The following is a 17,175-nucleotide window of genomic DNA, read 5'->3' as shown; positions in this document are numbered from 1 at the left end:
AGTGATGGGATTGTGTGGGGAGGGTAGTGCAGCGTATGCATTAAAATAGGAAATTCCGACTGAGGGAAGTGGGACTGCCGCATCAAAGTTCTTCCTAGCCACACATCCTAACGCCCTTCGCCGAAGCCCCCCGTGGAGTATAATGTCTGTGGTGCATTAAACAAGTGCAGGAATGGCGGGGCCTGCGGTGGGGAGGCAACTGTCACATCACAAACCGGTCCCAGCCGCCCCACATCCTCGGTGTATGATGCATTAAAATCAAAGGAAAGCTGGCCCAGGAATACATATTTTTAGGTTCTCATTAGATCGTGACTATTATATTATGGATTAGAAAAGCCATTAATTGCAGTCATGATTTTTCATCCATCCTTAAATCATCCGCTGCATCTGAAAGTGATAGACGTCCAATCCATTTTGATTGGAAGTGCTGGCAGAGAATAATAAATGGTATGAATTGAAAACCTCTATCAAATAATTAAGACACATTTTTCACATTCTCAAGGTCTCTGAGAGTAAAAAAATAGCTACCAAAGCTCCAGTGGTTGCTATAGCAACCATTTGTATGCGTACAGTGTGATATTTGTGCTCAATCAATCCTCTGCAGGTAAACGCATGCAATCACCTCCATCATATTCTAAAGTACTCACACAAAAGGACGACTCACCACTTTAACTGAGAAAAGTAGCAGTGATGGCAATAAGGAAAAATATCATGATAACCACAGAACAGGAAATGAAACTGGCAGCCACATGTCATTTGGACTCTGTACAATGACAATAAAGGCATTCTATTCTATTCTAAAATACAAAACCACATTGTTGCGATGGAAAAACTGCTAAAAATATCCCTCAATCATCATTATTGTCTTATTTCATCATCACTGTTCATTGACCTCCGCTCACTTTAATTTCCATGCTCATGTAGCTTGATTAGACGCCCTTGACTGGCTGGATGCATCATGACTTTTTTTTCCCCCAGTGATTGGAATGATTCATGGTCATTATGAGAACTGCCTTTGGTTACCGTTCTGAATGGTCCTTCTGCCAATCAGCAGCATAATAGTGACGTAGTTTACTCAGGAGACGGTTTGGTGATATTTACAAAACCAGGACACTGCTAACCTGACCTAAAACGATGGCAAAAACTGCCTAATGCAACCCAGAAGCGTGTTTTTTAATTTTTTAAAATTTTTTAATGTATGTTATTATTTATTCTTACATTGTAGCATGTTATTCATTATTTACATGTGGATATCGTTAAAAGGCTTTCCATTAAAAAACCAAAACAATAATTCATAATTCAAAAATAAATGAAAAACGACTTTTTTGTGGACGCATATATAATTACACTCCGGTCCTGCAGAGGGCGACATAATTCTTAATTTCCAGTTCTCACAATCGTTTTGAAAACGAGAAAAAGACACGGCGCTTGAAAACAAATTTTTCCCTGGTTCATGTTCGACATGATGGATAAAGTTAACAAAGTTTTGTTCGTTGTTTCACCTTGTCCACACTGAAATTTATGTTTAGACGTTTGCTGACGTCATGGAATGCAAAAAAGCAACTTTGAGCGTCCCATCTTACGGACATGTTATCACCAGCGAGAAGTGGAGAAACTCGTCGCTTATTCAAGGCTTGAAAGGTAAACAAACCGAGTTTATTGCTTTATTTACGTTAATTTTTTTGAGTTGTTCAATATAATAAGTCGCCGTACAGCTTCTTGACTTTTAATCTGCCTGTAGTGCCTCACTTGTTTCTACTTTTCTGTGTTTTTTTTAGTATCAAAACGAACATTTTAGCTGTTAACATGTTAAATGTTGCATTTGGGTGTAAATGAAAATGTGACGACTGTCAAGCTAAAAGGGAATATAATTAAGTAAACATGAATCATTTTAAAACAAATGATTAAGATATAATATTCATAAGAATTGCTAAGTGAAAAACAGAATGAATCTTTCTCGTTAACTCACAGGAATTGGAATGAAGATTAAATTTCCATTACCAGTGTTTCCTCCAGAAAAATTGCAAAGCCTAGTGGTAGAGAAGCCCCCCATTAATATACAGTACTGTGCAAAAGTTTTAGGCAGGTGTGAAAAAAATGCTGTAAACTAAGAATGCTTTCAAAAATGGAAGTGTTAATAGTTTATTTTCATCAATTAACAAAATGCAGTGAATGAACAGAAGAGAAATCTAAATCAAATCAATATTTGGTGTGACCACCCTTTGCCTTCAAAACAGCCTCAATTTTTCTAGGTACACTTGCACACAGTTTTTGAAGGAACTCGGCGGGTAGGTTGTTCCAAACATCTTGGAGAACTAACCACAGATCTTCTGTGGATGTAGGCTTCCTCAAATCCTTCTATCTTTTCATGAAATCCCAGACAGACTCGATGATGTTGAGATCAGTGGCCTATACTACGAAGCCGGTTTTCTGGCTTAGCAGGGTAACTTCGAGAGTAACTTTATCACGTGCGACGTAAGTTCGCAGCTATGCGAGACTACGAAAGGTGGATATGTTGGAACCGAGAAGTGTTGCCATGGCAACACACGCCACACGCCAAACCTGGTCGTGTCAGAGTTAGATCTTGCTTAACATCAGGATTCCAATTAACCACGCTCTATTTAAACAGCACTCCTCAGCGGACGTGTCCTCCTGACAATGACAGCGTACTTGGACGACCCATACGACATTGGCGCGCGGATTGTGAGGGGCTCTCTCCGGAGGGCACGGGTATTTCGGGACCGCCAGAATCCGCTGGCATACCCGGAAGACGTTCTCCATGAAAGACATATTTTCAACTGAGGGAATTCTTTACCTGTGCCAACTGATCGAGGCGGACGTCACTCATGTAACCCGCCGAGTCAGGCCCTCACAACCGCCGCAGCTTGTGTGCCTGTCCGTGCGCTCTTTTGCCAGGGACAATATATGTATTCCATGATTCCATCGGTGATGCTGAATATCTGCGTAAGAACATTGTATGCCGTGCGATTCGGAGTGGGGTATGTAAACGCTTCAAATTGATTGTTGAAATCGCTGAATGTAAACGAATGCGGAGCTTTGCTCTCATACAAGAAATATATTTAACGGACTTTCCAGCGTTATTTCGTTGTGTAAATGTATTTATAATAATCATAGGAATATGTAGACTATTTAAACATTGAGAAAACTTGCGTTTTTTTCTGCCAACTCGAAGAGATTAAATTGTCAAATCCACTGATAGGACAGACGCACAAATATAAAAGATATAAATGTTTATTGAATATGCATCTTACAGTCTTGTTTGTCAGCGAAAATTCGTTACAAAAGACGAGCTTTAATTTACGCAACAACGCATGGCATCCCCGCATTTTCTTCTTCTCCTGAGTCCTCACAAATATAACATAAAATTTTGGGAGAGGGGGTCGGGCTTGGGCCTGCAAATCAAGTTGATTGATCGGACTCGGGTCGAGTCAAGCTGGATTTTTTAGGCCCAAACTAAAAAAAAGAACATACGTATTCATACAGTCAAGGAGACTAAACATACAATCATCCTGCTTCATGTGGTGATGCGCGATAAATTATTTCTTACTGTTAACGTACCAAATCTTCTTTTATTGTCCTGACAGCAGGCTTTATTTCTTTTCATGGACATAAGTAAACTGGCATATTGACGCATTCACAAATCACACGATCTGTAAATTCGCTGTCAACAGACCCGTCGCGCTCAACTCGCCGAATCGGTGTTGGATTTCGCGGTGAGGGTGGATTTTAATCATCGCGCATTCCTCCTCTGTGAAGTAAGGTGCCCGTGCCATCGTCACAAGTAGTGTTTGACTCTGCTCTCCGCCCCCTTTTATGTGAACGCGCAGTAACTCTGACTGGGTTGACACAGGTTCGACTAATCAACCTCATAATCAGCGTCGTAGCACCGATTGATCACAAACTAGACAACCAGGTTTTGTCAACTCCGGTTACTCGCTGGTAAACTGGATTACTTCTGGGGAGGTTGAACTCGGTTCGTAGTATAGGCCACAGGGCTCTGTGGAGGCCATACCATCACTTCCAGGACTTCTTGTTCTTCTTTACGCTGAAGATAGCTCTTAATGACATTGGCTGTATGTTTGGGGTCGTTGTCATGCTGCAGAATACATTTGGGGTTTTTCTTTTGTTCACTCACTTTGCATTTTGTAAATTGATAAAAATAAACAATGATTGTTTATATTTTTATAAGCATTCTTAGTTTACATCATTTTTTTCACACCTGCCTAAAACTTTTGCACAGTACTGTACATATGTCCTAGTATATAGTTTAAACAACAACAACAACAAAACAAGATTGTCCCAATCATATTTTTGCACTTGAGTTCGAGTCACCCGACTGCAGATACTGAGTACTGCTCAGATACCTTTGCAATATATTAACAAGGAAAAAAAGCACATTGAAATGTAAAATCTAGAGGGGGCTGGAGTAGAGCTGCTGCTCCTTCACATTGAGAGGAGCCAGATGAGGTGGCACGGGCATCTGATTACGATGCCCCCTGAATGACTCCCTGGTGAGGTGTCTGGGCTTGTCCCATTGGGAGGAGGCTGCTGGTCCGACCCAGGACACCCTGGGAAGACTGTCTGCCGGCTGGCCTGGGAACGCTTTGAGATCCTCCTGAAAGAACTGGATGAAGTGGCTGGAGAGAGGGAAGTCTAGGCTCCCCAGCTGTTTCCCCCGCTATCTGAACCTTGGATAAGCTGCAGAAAATGAACTGATGAATGAAATGTAAAATATTTCCACACTTGAGACATTATTACTTTAGCATGAAGCTAACTTACTGTTAGCTTCAAGCAACAACGAGCATAACATTCTCTCATTGGCAGTGTTTATTTACGCTCTTGTGATGTTGCAAAGTATAAATTATATATATATATGTACAGTGTCACCTAGAGCTGAAACGAATACTCGAGCAACTCGAGTTTAAAAACTGATCCGAGTAATTTTATTCACGTGAAGTAATCGTTTAATTTTGACGGCTCTAAGCATCACGTTTTGCTCGGACTACTTTTAATACATATAATACATATGTTCTTAAACTATGCAAAGAATCCCTACTTTCACTGATAACAAACATGGTCAACCTCTCATTTAAACAAAAAATTGTCCCATCATCTTGGAAAACGGCTGCTGTCACTCCGATCTTCAAATCGGGTGACAGTTCAAATATAGCCAACTATAGGCCAATTAGTATCCTCCCCGTGATTTCGAAAGTCGCTGAGAAATGGGTAGCAAAGAGCATAAATGAACATCTACATAAAGACAGCTCTCTTTTGCATCCAATGCAATTTGGTTTCCGGGAAAATCATTCCACAGAGTTTGCAAATTGTCTTTTTATAGAAAAGGTCAAACGCATGTTGGACTCTGAACCTTGTGTTGGTGCAGTATTTTTAGATCTGAGAAAAGTGTTTGATACCGTAAATCACGACATACTCTTGTCTAAATTAACCCATTTCAATTTCTCATTGGACACAATTCAATGGATAAAATCTTATTTAGAATTCAGGAGACAGTGTGTCTCCATTAGGGGTGTCAGGTCAGCATTTTGGGATGTCCCGTTTGGCCTGCCTCAGGGTTCAGTGCTTGGCCCCCTGTTATTTTCTCTGTATATTAATGACTTGCCAAATTCATGTGTAAATGTTGAATCTCAAATGTATGCTGATGACGCCGTCATCTTCACCAGTGCAAAAAATACTCAAGACGCAGCTTCTGCGCTCACATCGGCTATGATTCCTGTAAATGATTGGCTCAACAAATCTTGCCTTCTACTAAACACAAGTAAAACTGTTTGTATGATGTTTACGAAGAAACCTTTGGACATCAAACATTCAGGCATATTTTTGGGAGGACAGGAAACTACAAATTGTCTCCGAATTCAAGTACCTTGGAGTTACACTTGATTCCACACTCTCTTTTAAAAGCCATATTAAACGAATTTGTAACACTGTAAAATTCAACCTGAATAATTTTAAACAAATAAGATCTTTTATAACACTTGGGGCTGCTAGAATGTTTCTACACTCAATGATTTTATCACACATTGAATACTGCATTACTTGTTGGCAACTGGCGGGTGTAAATACATGCAGTAAGATAGAATCACTCTACAAGAAATCGTTAAAGGTTTTTGCCAGAAAACCAATATCATTCCATGTGTGTAACATTTTAAAAAAGTACTGCTTATTGAGCCTTGAGAATTTAAAATTTTTTTAAACTGCCTGTCTAATGTACAAGGTGTTACATGGATTTGCCCCACCTCCCATGTTGGACTTTCTAAAAAAAAAGGGCTCACAGAGGTCTCGGGACCAGGGCCTCCTCTAGAGGGGACTGTGAGGTTCCAATCAGAAAAACAGCCTTCGGTCACAATTCTCTCTCTGTAAAGGCCTGTAAAACCTGGAACAGTTTACCACTCGCCATCAGGCAATGTCCCACAATACGAACTTTCAAAACTCAGCTCAAGCAGTGGTTGAAAGCAAATCAGTCTTGCAATCACTGACTTCTAAGTTCTTAGTAACGTATTGTATTGTGTTGTTTTATTGTAATCTTTTGTTATTTCTTTCCTTTTTGTATCTTTGTGTCACCTGTTTAGGGACTACAGATGTAAATTAGCATATACTTGCTACAATCTGGCATATTTACATCTTTTTAGATGTTCATCAATGTGCACTGTCCCTATTAAATAAATAAACAAACAAATAAATAAATAAAATAAATAATGCGGGACAACGCGCTGATGTCACGTGCGTAGAGGAAGAAGCACACTGCAGCCGACAGCCGCTATAAACGACGCCGACGTTGCTAAAAACTAGCCCGCACAATGCTACGTTGGTAGCAGGTAGCGTCTGATGCGTCTCATAGAGATCACATGTAATAATAATAATACATTTTATTTCTAGAGCGCTTTTCAAAACACACAAAGACGCTTCACAGCAGACATGGAATCACAGTACGATAAAAAGGTATTAAACGGATAAAAAATTAAAAGCACAATAAAAAGAAGTAAAAATATAACAGCGCTAGGGGTTATGGTGGGTAAGAAAGAGTGAACAGGTGTGTTTTCAGTCTAGATTTGAAAAGTGATGGGGTAGATATGCTGCGAAGATCAGGGGGTAGGGAGTTCCAGAGCTGGGGGGCGCAATGACTAAAAGCTCTGGAACCAAAGGTGGAGAGGCGGACACGGGGGACGGAGAGGGGAAGAATAGTGGTAGAGCGAAGTGAACGGGTTGGATTATTTAGGCGGAGAAGATCGCAAAGGTAGGGAGGGGCCAGGGCATGGAGTATTTTGAAGGTAATGATGAGGATCTTGTAGTTGATACTTTGTTTGACGAGAAGTCAGTGAAGTTGACGGAGGATGGGCGTGATGTGGTGTGTTGCGGGGGTTCGAGTGATGAGGCGTGCTGCTGAGTTCAAACATGTATGTTGAACTAGATGCGAAATGATAGAGTCAGCGGCGTTACTAAACAGCCGCCATCTTAAAGCGGTAGACTTCTAAGCGCTAATACATAAGATTAACGTTACTGTCACTCGCTCACGTAATGTTAGCCCTGCTGAGGGCTAGGTTTCTATTAATTATGACCACTGTCGATGCGTGGCTAATGTGTCTTACATACAGGCTTTATTTAATCTGTGAAAACATAGCGTTGTAGAGTGATGAGGGTGTGAAATAAAAACTTAATAATGCTAACTGTCAATTTTAGCTCAGTAGTCATTGCTGGATAAAACACCAAGTAGCACTGGTCCCTAATGTGCTCCAATACAGCAGGTATCATACATTTATTTGAACACTGCAAAAACTCAAAATCCTATCAGGACTTAAAGTTAAGACTAACATAAAACTTAACTAGAACTTAAAAATACCTTGACACAAATAGACATTCAATTTAAACACGTTGGAAAACCACCCAACTTTTAAGTGATATGTGTTATCAAGCGTAATGGCAATTTTAGGTAAGAAATATATATATATATTTGTAAGATCTAAAAGTTTTTGGAGTGAAAGCAGTGAATTAGTCTTTTTTTTTTTTTTTTTTTAAATTCTAGTTACATCTGAGATGCAATTGTTGGCTGTTTTCAACAATGTACATCGAAAAAAAAAGACATTAATTGACTGAAAATGGTTCAATATTAGATGAAATGTCTTGTTTTCTCATGTATATCTATAATTGCTCTTCACCTAAAAATATATATGTTTTATCCGATTAATCGATAGAATTTTCAATCGATTACTCGATTACTAAAATATTTGATAGCTGCAGCCCTAGTGTCACCACTACTTACAACATTAATTGGTTCTGGAAGTGGTTTCGTAACCTAAAAATTCTGTAAGTAGAGACTCGTTTTCCATGTAAATGCCATAAGACCCCCAGAATTTAGACATAAATCTTTTATAATGCATAAAAATGCATCAAAACATGTAACAAGTACATTTTACGATTAGATTATCGCACAATAAACAAAATCAGAGTTGTGTATAATGTAGCAAAACAATGATAAAGAATAAAAGCTAATACACTCATGTAAAGCTGTCAGAACACGAGGGGTGAATGAAGAGGACGCTGGGATACACGCATGCACATACAATAGCGGTCCCTCTTAGCCAATTGGATGTCAGGAAGATGCTAGGCAATAGCCAGTGGCAGAGCAGCGATAAGTTTGTTACATTCAGTAAACTCTGGGAGCTGCGAGTACCATCCATCCAAACTGTATTTTTGCCTTTCTTATCCTGAAATCTATAACTCGGAGGCTAAAAAATGACATTGTGCTGTGTACCCCTTCAAATTTTAGTCTAATTATGCTTCTCCACTCTCAGGTGGAGGTGTGAAAATCGTATTCGAGACCGAGCTTGGCATTGCTGACTTCCTCCTCCCGAATAAGAGCTGCATCCTCTACCTTTCCGAGTCTGACATCATTGCAGACACCGCCTACAAGCGGAAGCTAGTCCGCTACAGGAATGTGAGTTTGAACTTTGCTTGTGTTTAATTTTGAGCCTGAATCTGAGAGTGTCGGCGTCGCAGGCCTGCAGCAGCTTCCAGGAGCTGGTACTGGTGGAGAAAACCCGCCTGAGCCAGCAGTACTTCTCAGCCGTGCAGAAGTTTGTGGTGTTGGAACTCGGCCTGACGCTGCTGCCGATCGGTGGGCAGACGGAGGCTTCGCATCTTGTTCTTCAAATGGTAATATCACTCTTCATTAGGAGCGTGATGAAATATCGAAATGGTGATATATCGTGATACTTTGCATTCTAAAAGGTTATCAATACTCTCATCTTCCACCGTAATAATGTCTCAGTTAACTCTGTGGCTGCCATTGACGGCGCTCGACGCCCAATTCATTAAGACTGGAAAATGCGAAAGAACGTTCGTTCATTCGAAACTAGAGCATTCACAGTCACTCTTTCCGATTTTTGGGCTATTTACAGGTCACTCCCTGTTGAGTTTGAGTCACTGCCTAATCATTTCCCGGGCCACTTTTTGTTCTGTAACCCAAAATCAACAGGAAATGATCCATAAAATATCCCAAAAGCAACAGGAAGCGACCCATAAATCGGCCCAAAATCAACAGGGAGTGACTGAGGGGCCGTTTACATGACACAAGACGAAAAATTTCATGTTTGCATTTGTATGGGCCCGTCTCCATTGGAACAATGTTGCAATTCCACATGAAAATAATGTAGGATTCAGGCCGGGCCTTAGGGGGCAGTGCAGATTTACAAGGCGACAGTGAATGGTGCACTTTGACCCCACCGAAGTTTCTCAGGCCGGAAAAAAAATATGCCTGCCCACTCGAAGCGGTGGCATTTTTCATTTTTTCAAAAAGGTACAAAAATGGAAACATTTAATTTGAAAATATTATTAAAACAGTAAATTAAAGCCGACATGCCGTCATATTTGCTGTTTTTAATGTTTAGTAGCACCGCTGCGCACGCCCAATGTGACGTGTTCAAGTGCTGACGTTATCGGCGCGGTGTCACGCCGCGGGAGCCTTTGGTATGCATGCGGAGATAGCCCCCCGCAAACGAATTCGTCCACTTTGGAGGCAGGATTCAGAATTTTTCGTCTTCGCCGACACCATATGCACGCGAGGCAACGCCGCAACACAGTCATTGAGTCTACGTGTCGCAGAGTCGCCATGTAAACTGCCCCTGAATATCAGCAGATAATGACCTGACATGGCCCAAAATTACCTCTGCCTGGCATTGGCTGCCACTGACGGCCATAGAAGTGGAAGGGGCCTGTTTGAAGTGGGAGGGGATCATTTGCTGCCACCCTCCCAGATCAAATGGATTGGACATCTACTACTAACGTATAGCAGAAGGAAGAAGAAAGCTTGTTTTTCTGTTTATTAGTTTTTTAGTAGAATGATTTCCTGACCAGTGTATCGATAATCGTTGTATCGTCATATCAAGAGCTCATCGTTATCGTGAGCTTTGTATCGTAAATCGTATCATATAGTGAGGTACCAAGAAGTTCCCACCCAACTCTTCATGTATGGTCTATTTTGAGGCAACAAAGACAGTCTGCCTTCATGAAGAACTGAAGAATTGAATGTTCACTAATGCTATACGGTATGGAAAAAATCTCATGTCATTATATGGGCTACTTTATTTCACAATTTCGATTAAAGTTTGACCAATATATCGGCCGGCCGATAAATCGGGCCGAAACAAGGACTTTATCGGTCGGATTTACGCCCGATATAATAGGATAACTGCTATATTCACTATTTGGGTGAAGATCTTTATCTTATAAAGAAAGATCTTATAAAGGTAAGGGTCAATAAATGGACTTTTATAAAGGTAAGGGTCAATAAATGGGCTTTTTTCACGTTCAGACGATATACAGCCAATATAATGGGTGAGGAGCTTTCTTATAAAGGTCGACCGATATACAGTATGTACTTTTTTCACAATCGGACAATATGCAGCAAATAATGGAATTACTGTTATGTTCACTGTTTGGGTAATGATCTTTGATCGATAATGACAATAGAATGTAAAATGTTGATAGAATTTTTTGATGTATATCGTTATTAAGTACTGCACTAATGTTCACTTTTGAGAAGCAGAAAATCACAGGATTTTCTCCAAGCAATTAATTGATTGTCTAAGTGCAGGTGGTCCCCGGGTTACAACGTACTCGACTTACGCGATTTCGACTTTACGACGCCGGAGTCTTGTCCAGTAGCCTGTCTCCAGTCGTTTTTGTTTTTTTTTTTAACTCGCATAAACAGTAGCTTATTGTACCTCACAGTATCTTAATTTTTACTTTACTTTATTAATATGACATGTTCTGTCCTCCATAAACGTGAAGTTGTACAGCTTTACAGACATCAAATAATGGTGCTTTTGGAAGCTTTTTACTTCCTTCACTTTTAACACTAAAAAGCTGTAACTCTTATGTTCAAAACAACACGCATTTTAACAATAAAACACTTGACACAAAACAATTGGTCTTCAAACGTCCATGTAGTCTGATCAATATGTATATTTAGTGGATTAAATTAGCCTAATTTGCCTACCAAAAGTCTGCTATCTTAAATCCTACGAATGCTAACGTATATACTATTCTAATAGCAAATCGCTCAGACGTAACTCCCCAAACTGTAGCTCTAAACGTAATTACAAATGCATACACAAACGTATTAGCTGAAACAACTTACAGCCTTTTGAGGGCTAAACTAGAGCGCAGCTGTCCTTTATCCATGTCAGACGAGTGTCTGCTCCTCAGTTACAGTGGGACAAGTAAGTATTTAGTCAACCAGTAATTGTGCAACTTCTCCCACTTGAAAATATTAGAGAGGCCTGTAATTGTCAACATGGGTAAACCTCAACCATGAGAGACAGAATGTGGGGGGAAAAAAACAGAAAATCACATTGTTTGATTTTTAAAGAATTTATTTGCAAATCATGGTAGAAAATAAGTATTTGGTCAATACCAAATGTTCATCTCAATACTTTATGTACCCTTTGTCGGCAATAACGGAGGCCAAACGTTTTCTTTAATTCTTCACAAGCTTTTCACACACTGTTGCTGGTATTTTGGCCCATTCCTCCATGCAGATCTCCTCTAGAGCAGTGATGTTTTGGGGCTGTCGTTGGGCAACACGGACTTTCAACTCCCTCCACAGATTTTCTATGGAGTTGAGATCTGGAGACTGGCTAGGCCACTCCAGGACCTTGAAATGCTTCTTACGAAGCCACTCCTTTGTTGCCCTGGCTGTGTGTTTGGGATCATTGTCATGCTGAAAGACCCAGCCACGTCTCATCTTCAATGCCCTTGCTGATGGAAGGAGATTTTCACTCAAAATCTCTCGATGCATGGCCCCATTCATTCTTTCCTTTATACAGATCAGTAGTCCTGGTCCCTTTGCAGAAAAACAGCCCCAAAGCATGATGTTTCCACCCCCATGCTCCACAGCGGGTATGGTGTTCTTCGGATGCAATTCAGTATTCTTTCTCCTCCAAACATGAACACCTGTGTTTCTACCAAAAAGTTCTATTTTGGTTTCATCTGACCATAACACATTCTCCCAGTCCTCTTCTGGATCATCCAAATGCTCTCTAGCGAACTGCAGACGGGCCTTGACGTGTACTGGCTTCAGCAGGGGGACACGTCTGGCAGTGCAGGATTTGAGTCCCTGGCGGCGCATTGTGTTACTGATAGTAGCCTTTGTTACGGTGGTCCCAGCTCTCTGTAGGTCATTCACTAGGTCCCCCCTTGTGGTTCTGGGATTTTTGCTCACCGTTCTTGTTATCATTTTGACGCCACGGGGTGAGAACAGTGTGATTTTCTGTTGTTGTTTTTTTCCACATTCTGTCTCTCATGGTTGAGGTTTACCCATGTTGACAATTACAGGCCTCTCTAATTTTTTCAAGTAGGAGAACTTGCACAATTGGTGGTTGACTAAATACTTATTTGCCCCACTGTATAAGGCGACAGTCCACCCAGACACAACGCTGCCACCAGAGGGCAGTGTATCCTCCATCGTTAAACAAAATACAGTGGTACCTCGACATACGATTGCTTTGACACACGATCTTTTCAGCATCTGACGTAAAATTTGAGTCGTCATTTGATTCTGCATTTCACGACATGCTCGAAATACGACGATTTATGACAGCGCCGCAGTTTCTTTGTTTTCCTGCAAGACGGACGCACGGCGTTCTTGTGAGAAAAATCAGCATGGGTTCCAACAATGTTAGTACAGGTGGTGAAAAAATAAAAAGGTGAGGCTTACCATTGAAATGAAGATGGAAATTATTAAAAAAAAAAATATGAGCGTGGGGTGTGCATCCGTGAACTGGCTCAACAATACGGCCGTATGATCTCGGCGATCCCCCCTGTTCGGCAGTTTTTATAAGTTAAGGTGACAATTATTATTATTGTAACATCGTCAAAGAAATCAGCAGCTTCGTCAGGTTTTTAATAATTTATTTCAGAACTTGTGCAACACAACATGCCTACTGTCCACGCAGCTGAACAAGTGAAGTGAAAGTCAATGGTCCTCCTTCACTCTGACACGTCAGCCACGCAGTGCGTTCAGGTACACCACGCAAAAATATATCTGCCACATTAGAACCCGATTCGTTACACTATTACAGGTATTATTATTATAATTATTACCGTATTGGCCCGAATATAAGACGGCCCTGATTATAAGACGACCCCCTCTTTTTCAAGACTCAAGTTTGGAAAAAGACTTTTTGAACACCAAATTAATTTTTATGCAGAAAATAATTACAGTACATCTGAAACAAATTATTATAACAATATATTTGAGAGAAAAAGCATATTATTTTGCGTCATTCAAATCTTAATATTTGAACATTTAAATATGTAAACTAAAGTGCAATCACATTCGTAAATGAATGGCTTCTGGTTTTTGAAATGTAAATAAACCAATCTATTGTGATAAAACAACAAAATTGCAATAACTGCATTAACCATCAAAGTGAAGTCTAACTAACCGTAGTCTTGAAACAAATCTGAATAAGGAAAACATTGCAATAAAATAATGCAAACTGGTTAAACTTGAGAGTAGCTGAGATTTGTCATGAGAGAACATCGCTTCAATGATATCTGGCGCCATCTAGCGTCTTGAATGGGTATAATGTCTAGACCGCGAATATAAGACGACCCCCATTTTTTCAGTCTTATTTCAATGCAATAACACCCTCTTGTATTCAGGCCAATACGGTACTAATATTATATTATTATTCCAACTTTTATTCATAATTTATTTGTTTTGCTCTGTGGAATTGCCATTTGCAATACTACCAGCATTATTTATTAAGGATTTAGTGTAGGTTTTTGGGCTGTGGAACAAATTAATGGAATTATAATGTATTCTTATAGGAAAATCCTGCTCGACATTCAACAATATTGACTTACAATATCCTGGAACGAATTAACTCCGTATGTAGAGGTACCACTGTATAATACTTTTGGACATTTTGGATTGATATCATGGTCTACTTAAAGGGTTAATTCGATTTATGGAAATTCGGTTTATGTCTCCAGCATAGGAACGGAACTAGTTCGTAATCTGGGGACTAACTGCAGTCTTCAATGAAGTCTTTTTCTCTGGCTGCAGGTTCACACTGACGGAAAGGAAAACCCATTCAGAAGGAAAAGCTCGTCTGGACTCTTGGACCCGCTGGTCTTGTCCACAGTGCAACAGGTTCCCGGGGTGGGCCGGGTCAAAGCTCTGGCCCTATTGGAGCATTTCCCCAGCATCCATCAGCTGTGCAACGCAACAGTCGCAGAACTGGAAGCCATCGTGGGCCAGGCATCCGCGCAAAGCATTCACACTTTCTTCTACAAGTCTTCTGAAGTTGGAAGATGAGATCTATCTCTTGGACCAAACGAGGACGCTTTGGTGGCAAACTGACCGTAATGAATTTTACGACGAACTGTCTTTGAGATTGGTGTCCAAATCTCAAATATTGCATGTTCTAATGCTTGGAAAAAAATACAGTGCTTGGTTCTTGCTAGTTAATAAATTAATAAGGAAGTTGGTTGCTTCTAGCAGTTTATTGACACTCCAATTAAGTACTGTTAAACTAAACTGCAAAAAAAAAAATACAACACTACCTTTAGTTCTTACTGTATAGATTTGTGGGGAAAAATGAGCCCCTCTAAAAAAATCAATACTATAAGGATTTAATTTAACATTACTCAAAAATTGATTGAGGATATTAAATCTTGACCAAGTGACCACTTGAGCTAGTATAGGGTCCTTCTAAAAAATAGCATATTGTGATAAAGTTCATTATTTTCTGTAATATACTGATAAACATTAGACTTTCATATATTTTAGATTCATTACACACAACCCAAGTAGTTCAAGCCTTTTGTTGTTTTAATATTGATGATTTTGGAAAAAAAGTCAAGAAAAACCAAAAATCCCCATCTCAAAAAATTAGCATAGCATGAAAAGGTACTCTTAAGAAGCACTAACTTAATCATCTGAATCAATGAATTAACTCAAAATCCCTCCAAAAGATTCCTGAGACTTTGAAAAAATCCCAGCCTGGTTCATTACTCAAAACCGCAATCATGGGCAAGACTGCTGACCTGACTACTGTCCAGAAGGCCATCATTGACACCCTCAAGCAAGAGGCTAAGACACAGAAAGAAATTTCTGAGCGAATAGGCTGTTCCCAGAGTGCTGTATCAAGGCACCTCTGTGGGAAGGAAAAAGTGTGGCAGGAAACGCTGCACAACCAGAAGAGGTGACCGTACCCTGAGAAAGATTGTGGAGAAAGGCCGATTCCAGACCTTGGGGGACCTGCAGAAACAGTGGACTGAGTCTGGAGTGGAAACATCCAGAGCCACCGTGCACAGGCGTGTGCTGGAAATGGGCTACAGGTGCAGCATTCCCCAGGTCAAGCCACTTTTGAACCTGAAAGAGCGGCAGAAGCGCCTGACCTGGGCTACAGAGAAGCAGCACTGGACTGTTGCTCAGTGGGCCAAAGTACTTTTTTTCAGATGAAAGCAAATTTTGCATGTCATTCGGAAATCAAAGTGCCAGAGTTTGGAGGAAGACTGGGGAGAAGGAAATGCCAAAATGCCTGAAGTCTAGTGTCAAGTACCCACACTCAGTGATGGTCTTGGGTGCCATGTCAGCTGCTGGTGTTGGTCTACTGTGTTTTATCAAGGGCAGGGCAGGGTCAATGCAGCTAGCTATCAAGAGATTTTGGAGCACTTCATGCTTCCATCTGCTGAAAAGCTTTATTGATGATGAATATGAAATGAAGATTTCATTTTTCAGCAAGATCTGGCACCTGCTTACTGTGCCAAAACCACTGGGTATTGGTTTAATGACCATGGCATTACTGTGCTCAATTGGCCTGCCAACTCTCCTGACCTGAACCCCATTGAGAATCTGTGGGATATTGTGAAGAGGAAGTTGAGAGACACCAGACCCAACACTGTGGATGAGCTTAAGGCCGCTATCGAAACATCCCGGGTCTCCATAACAGCTCAGCAGTGCCACAGGCTGATTGCCTCCATGCCACGCCGCATTGAAGCAGTCATTTCTGCAAAAGGATTCCCAACCAAGTATTGAGTGTATAGCTGATATAATTAATTGAAGGTTTGACTTTTTTTGTATTAAAAAAGACTTTTTTGTATTGGTAGGATGAAATATGCAAATAGGGATTTTTGGTTTTTCTTGACTTTTTTGCCAAAATCATCAATATTAAAACAATAAAAGGCTTGAACTACTTCAGTTGTGTGTAATGAATCTAAAGTATATGAAAGTCTAAAGTTTATCAGTACATTACAGAAAATAATTAACTTTATCACAATATGCAAATTTTTTTAGAAGGACTAGTAATGCTAGCTAATTCCTAACGTAAACTGGTTTAGACAGGCTAGAAAAATCTCTTCTTTTGAATTATTGCCACATTTCCTCTCTATACATACTAAATCCCGTTTAATAGCATCCATTCTAAACAAATTAAATGCCTTTGTCTGCTTCCCTTGTCTAACAGCTGTTGATTCAAACAAATGCTACGTAAGCTTTAATTGACTTGGAAATGTACCAGACACGGGGGGAGACATGGGGGGGGGGGGGGGGGGGTCGTTGCAGTCGTATCACATCGAGAACGCAGTAATGAGCACGTGCTACAACAACTAGAGAGGTTTTAAATGGGT

General features: G+C 40.4%; 1 protein-coding gene across 1 annotated transcript; it reads left to right on the top strand.

Moving 5' to 3' along the window:
- Window positions 1-1,412: 1,412 nt before the first annotated feature.
- Window positions 1,413-15,255, top strand: faap24 (FA core complex associated protein 24). Its single transcript, XM_057841707.1, has 4 exons — window positions 1,413-1,641; window positions 8,829-8,971; window positions 9,034-9,189; window positions 14,609-15,255. The coding sequence occupies exons 1-4, from the start codon at window positions 1,545-1,547 to the stop codon at window positions 14,858-14,860; spliced, it is 648 nt and encodes a 215-aa protein (XP_057697690.1). The 5' UTR covers window positions 1,413-1,544; the 3' UTR covers window positions 14,861-15,255.
- Window positions 15,256-17,175: the final 1,920 nt, after the last annotated feature.

Source organism: Corythoichthys intestinalis, chromosome 7 (genome assembly GCF_030265065.1).
Source record: "Corythoichthys intestinalis isolate RoL2023-P3 chromosome 7, ASM3026506v1, whole genome shotgun sequence".
Lineage (NCBI taxonomy): Eukaryota > Metazoa > Chordata > Actinopteri > Syngnathiformes > Syngnathidae > Corythoichthys > Corythoichthys intestinalis.
The sequence above is the reverse complement of the archived record's forward strand: the minus strand, read 5'-3'. Positions and strand labels throughout refer to the sequence as shown.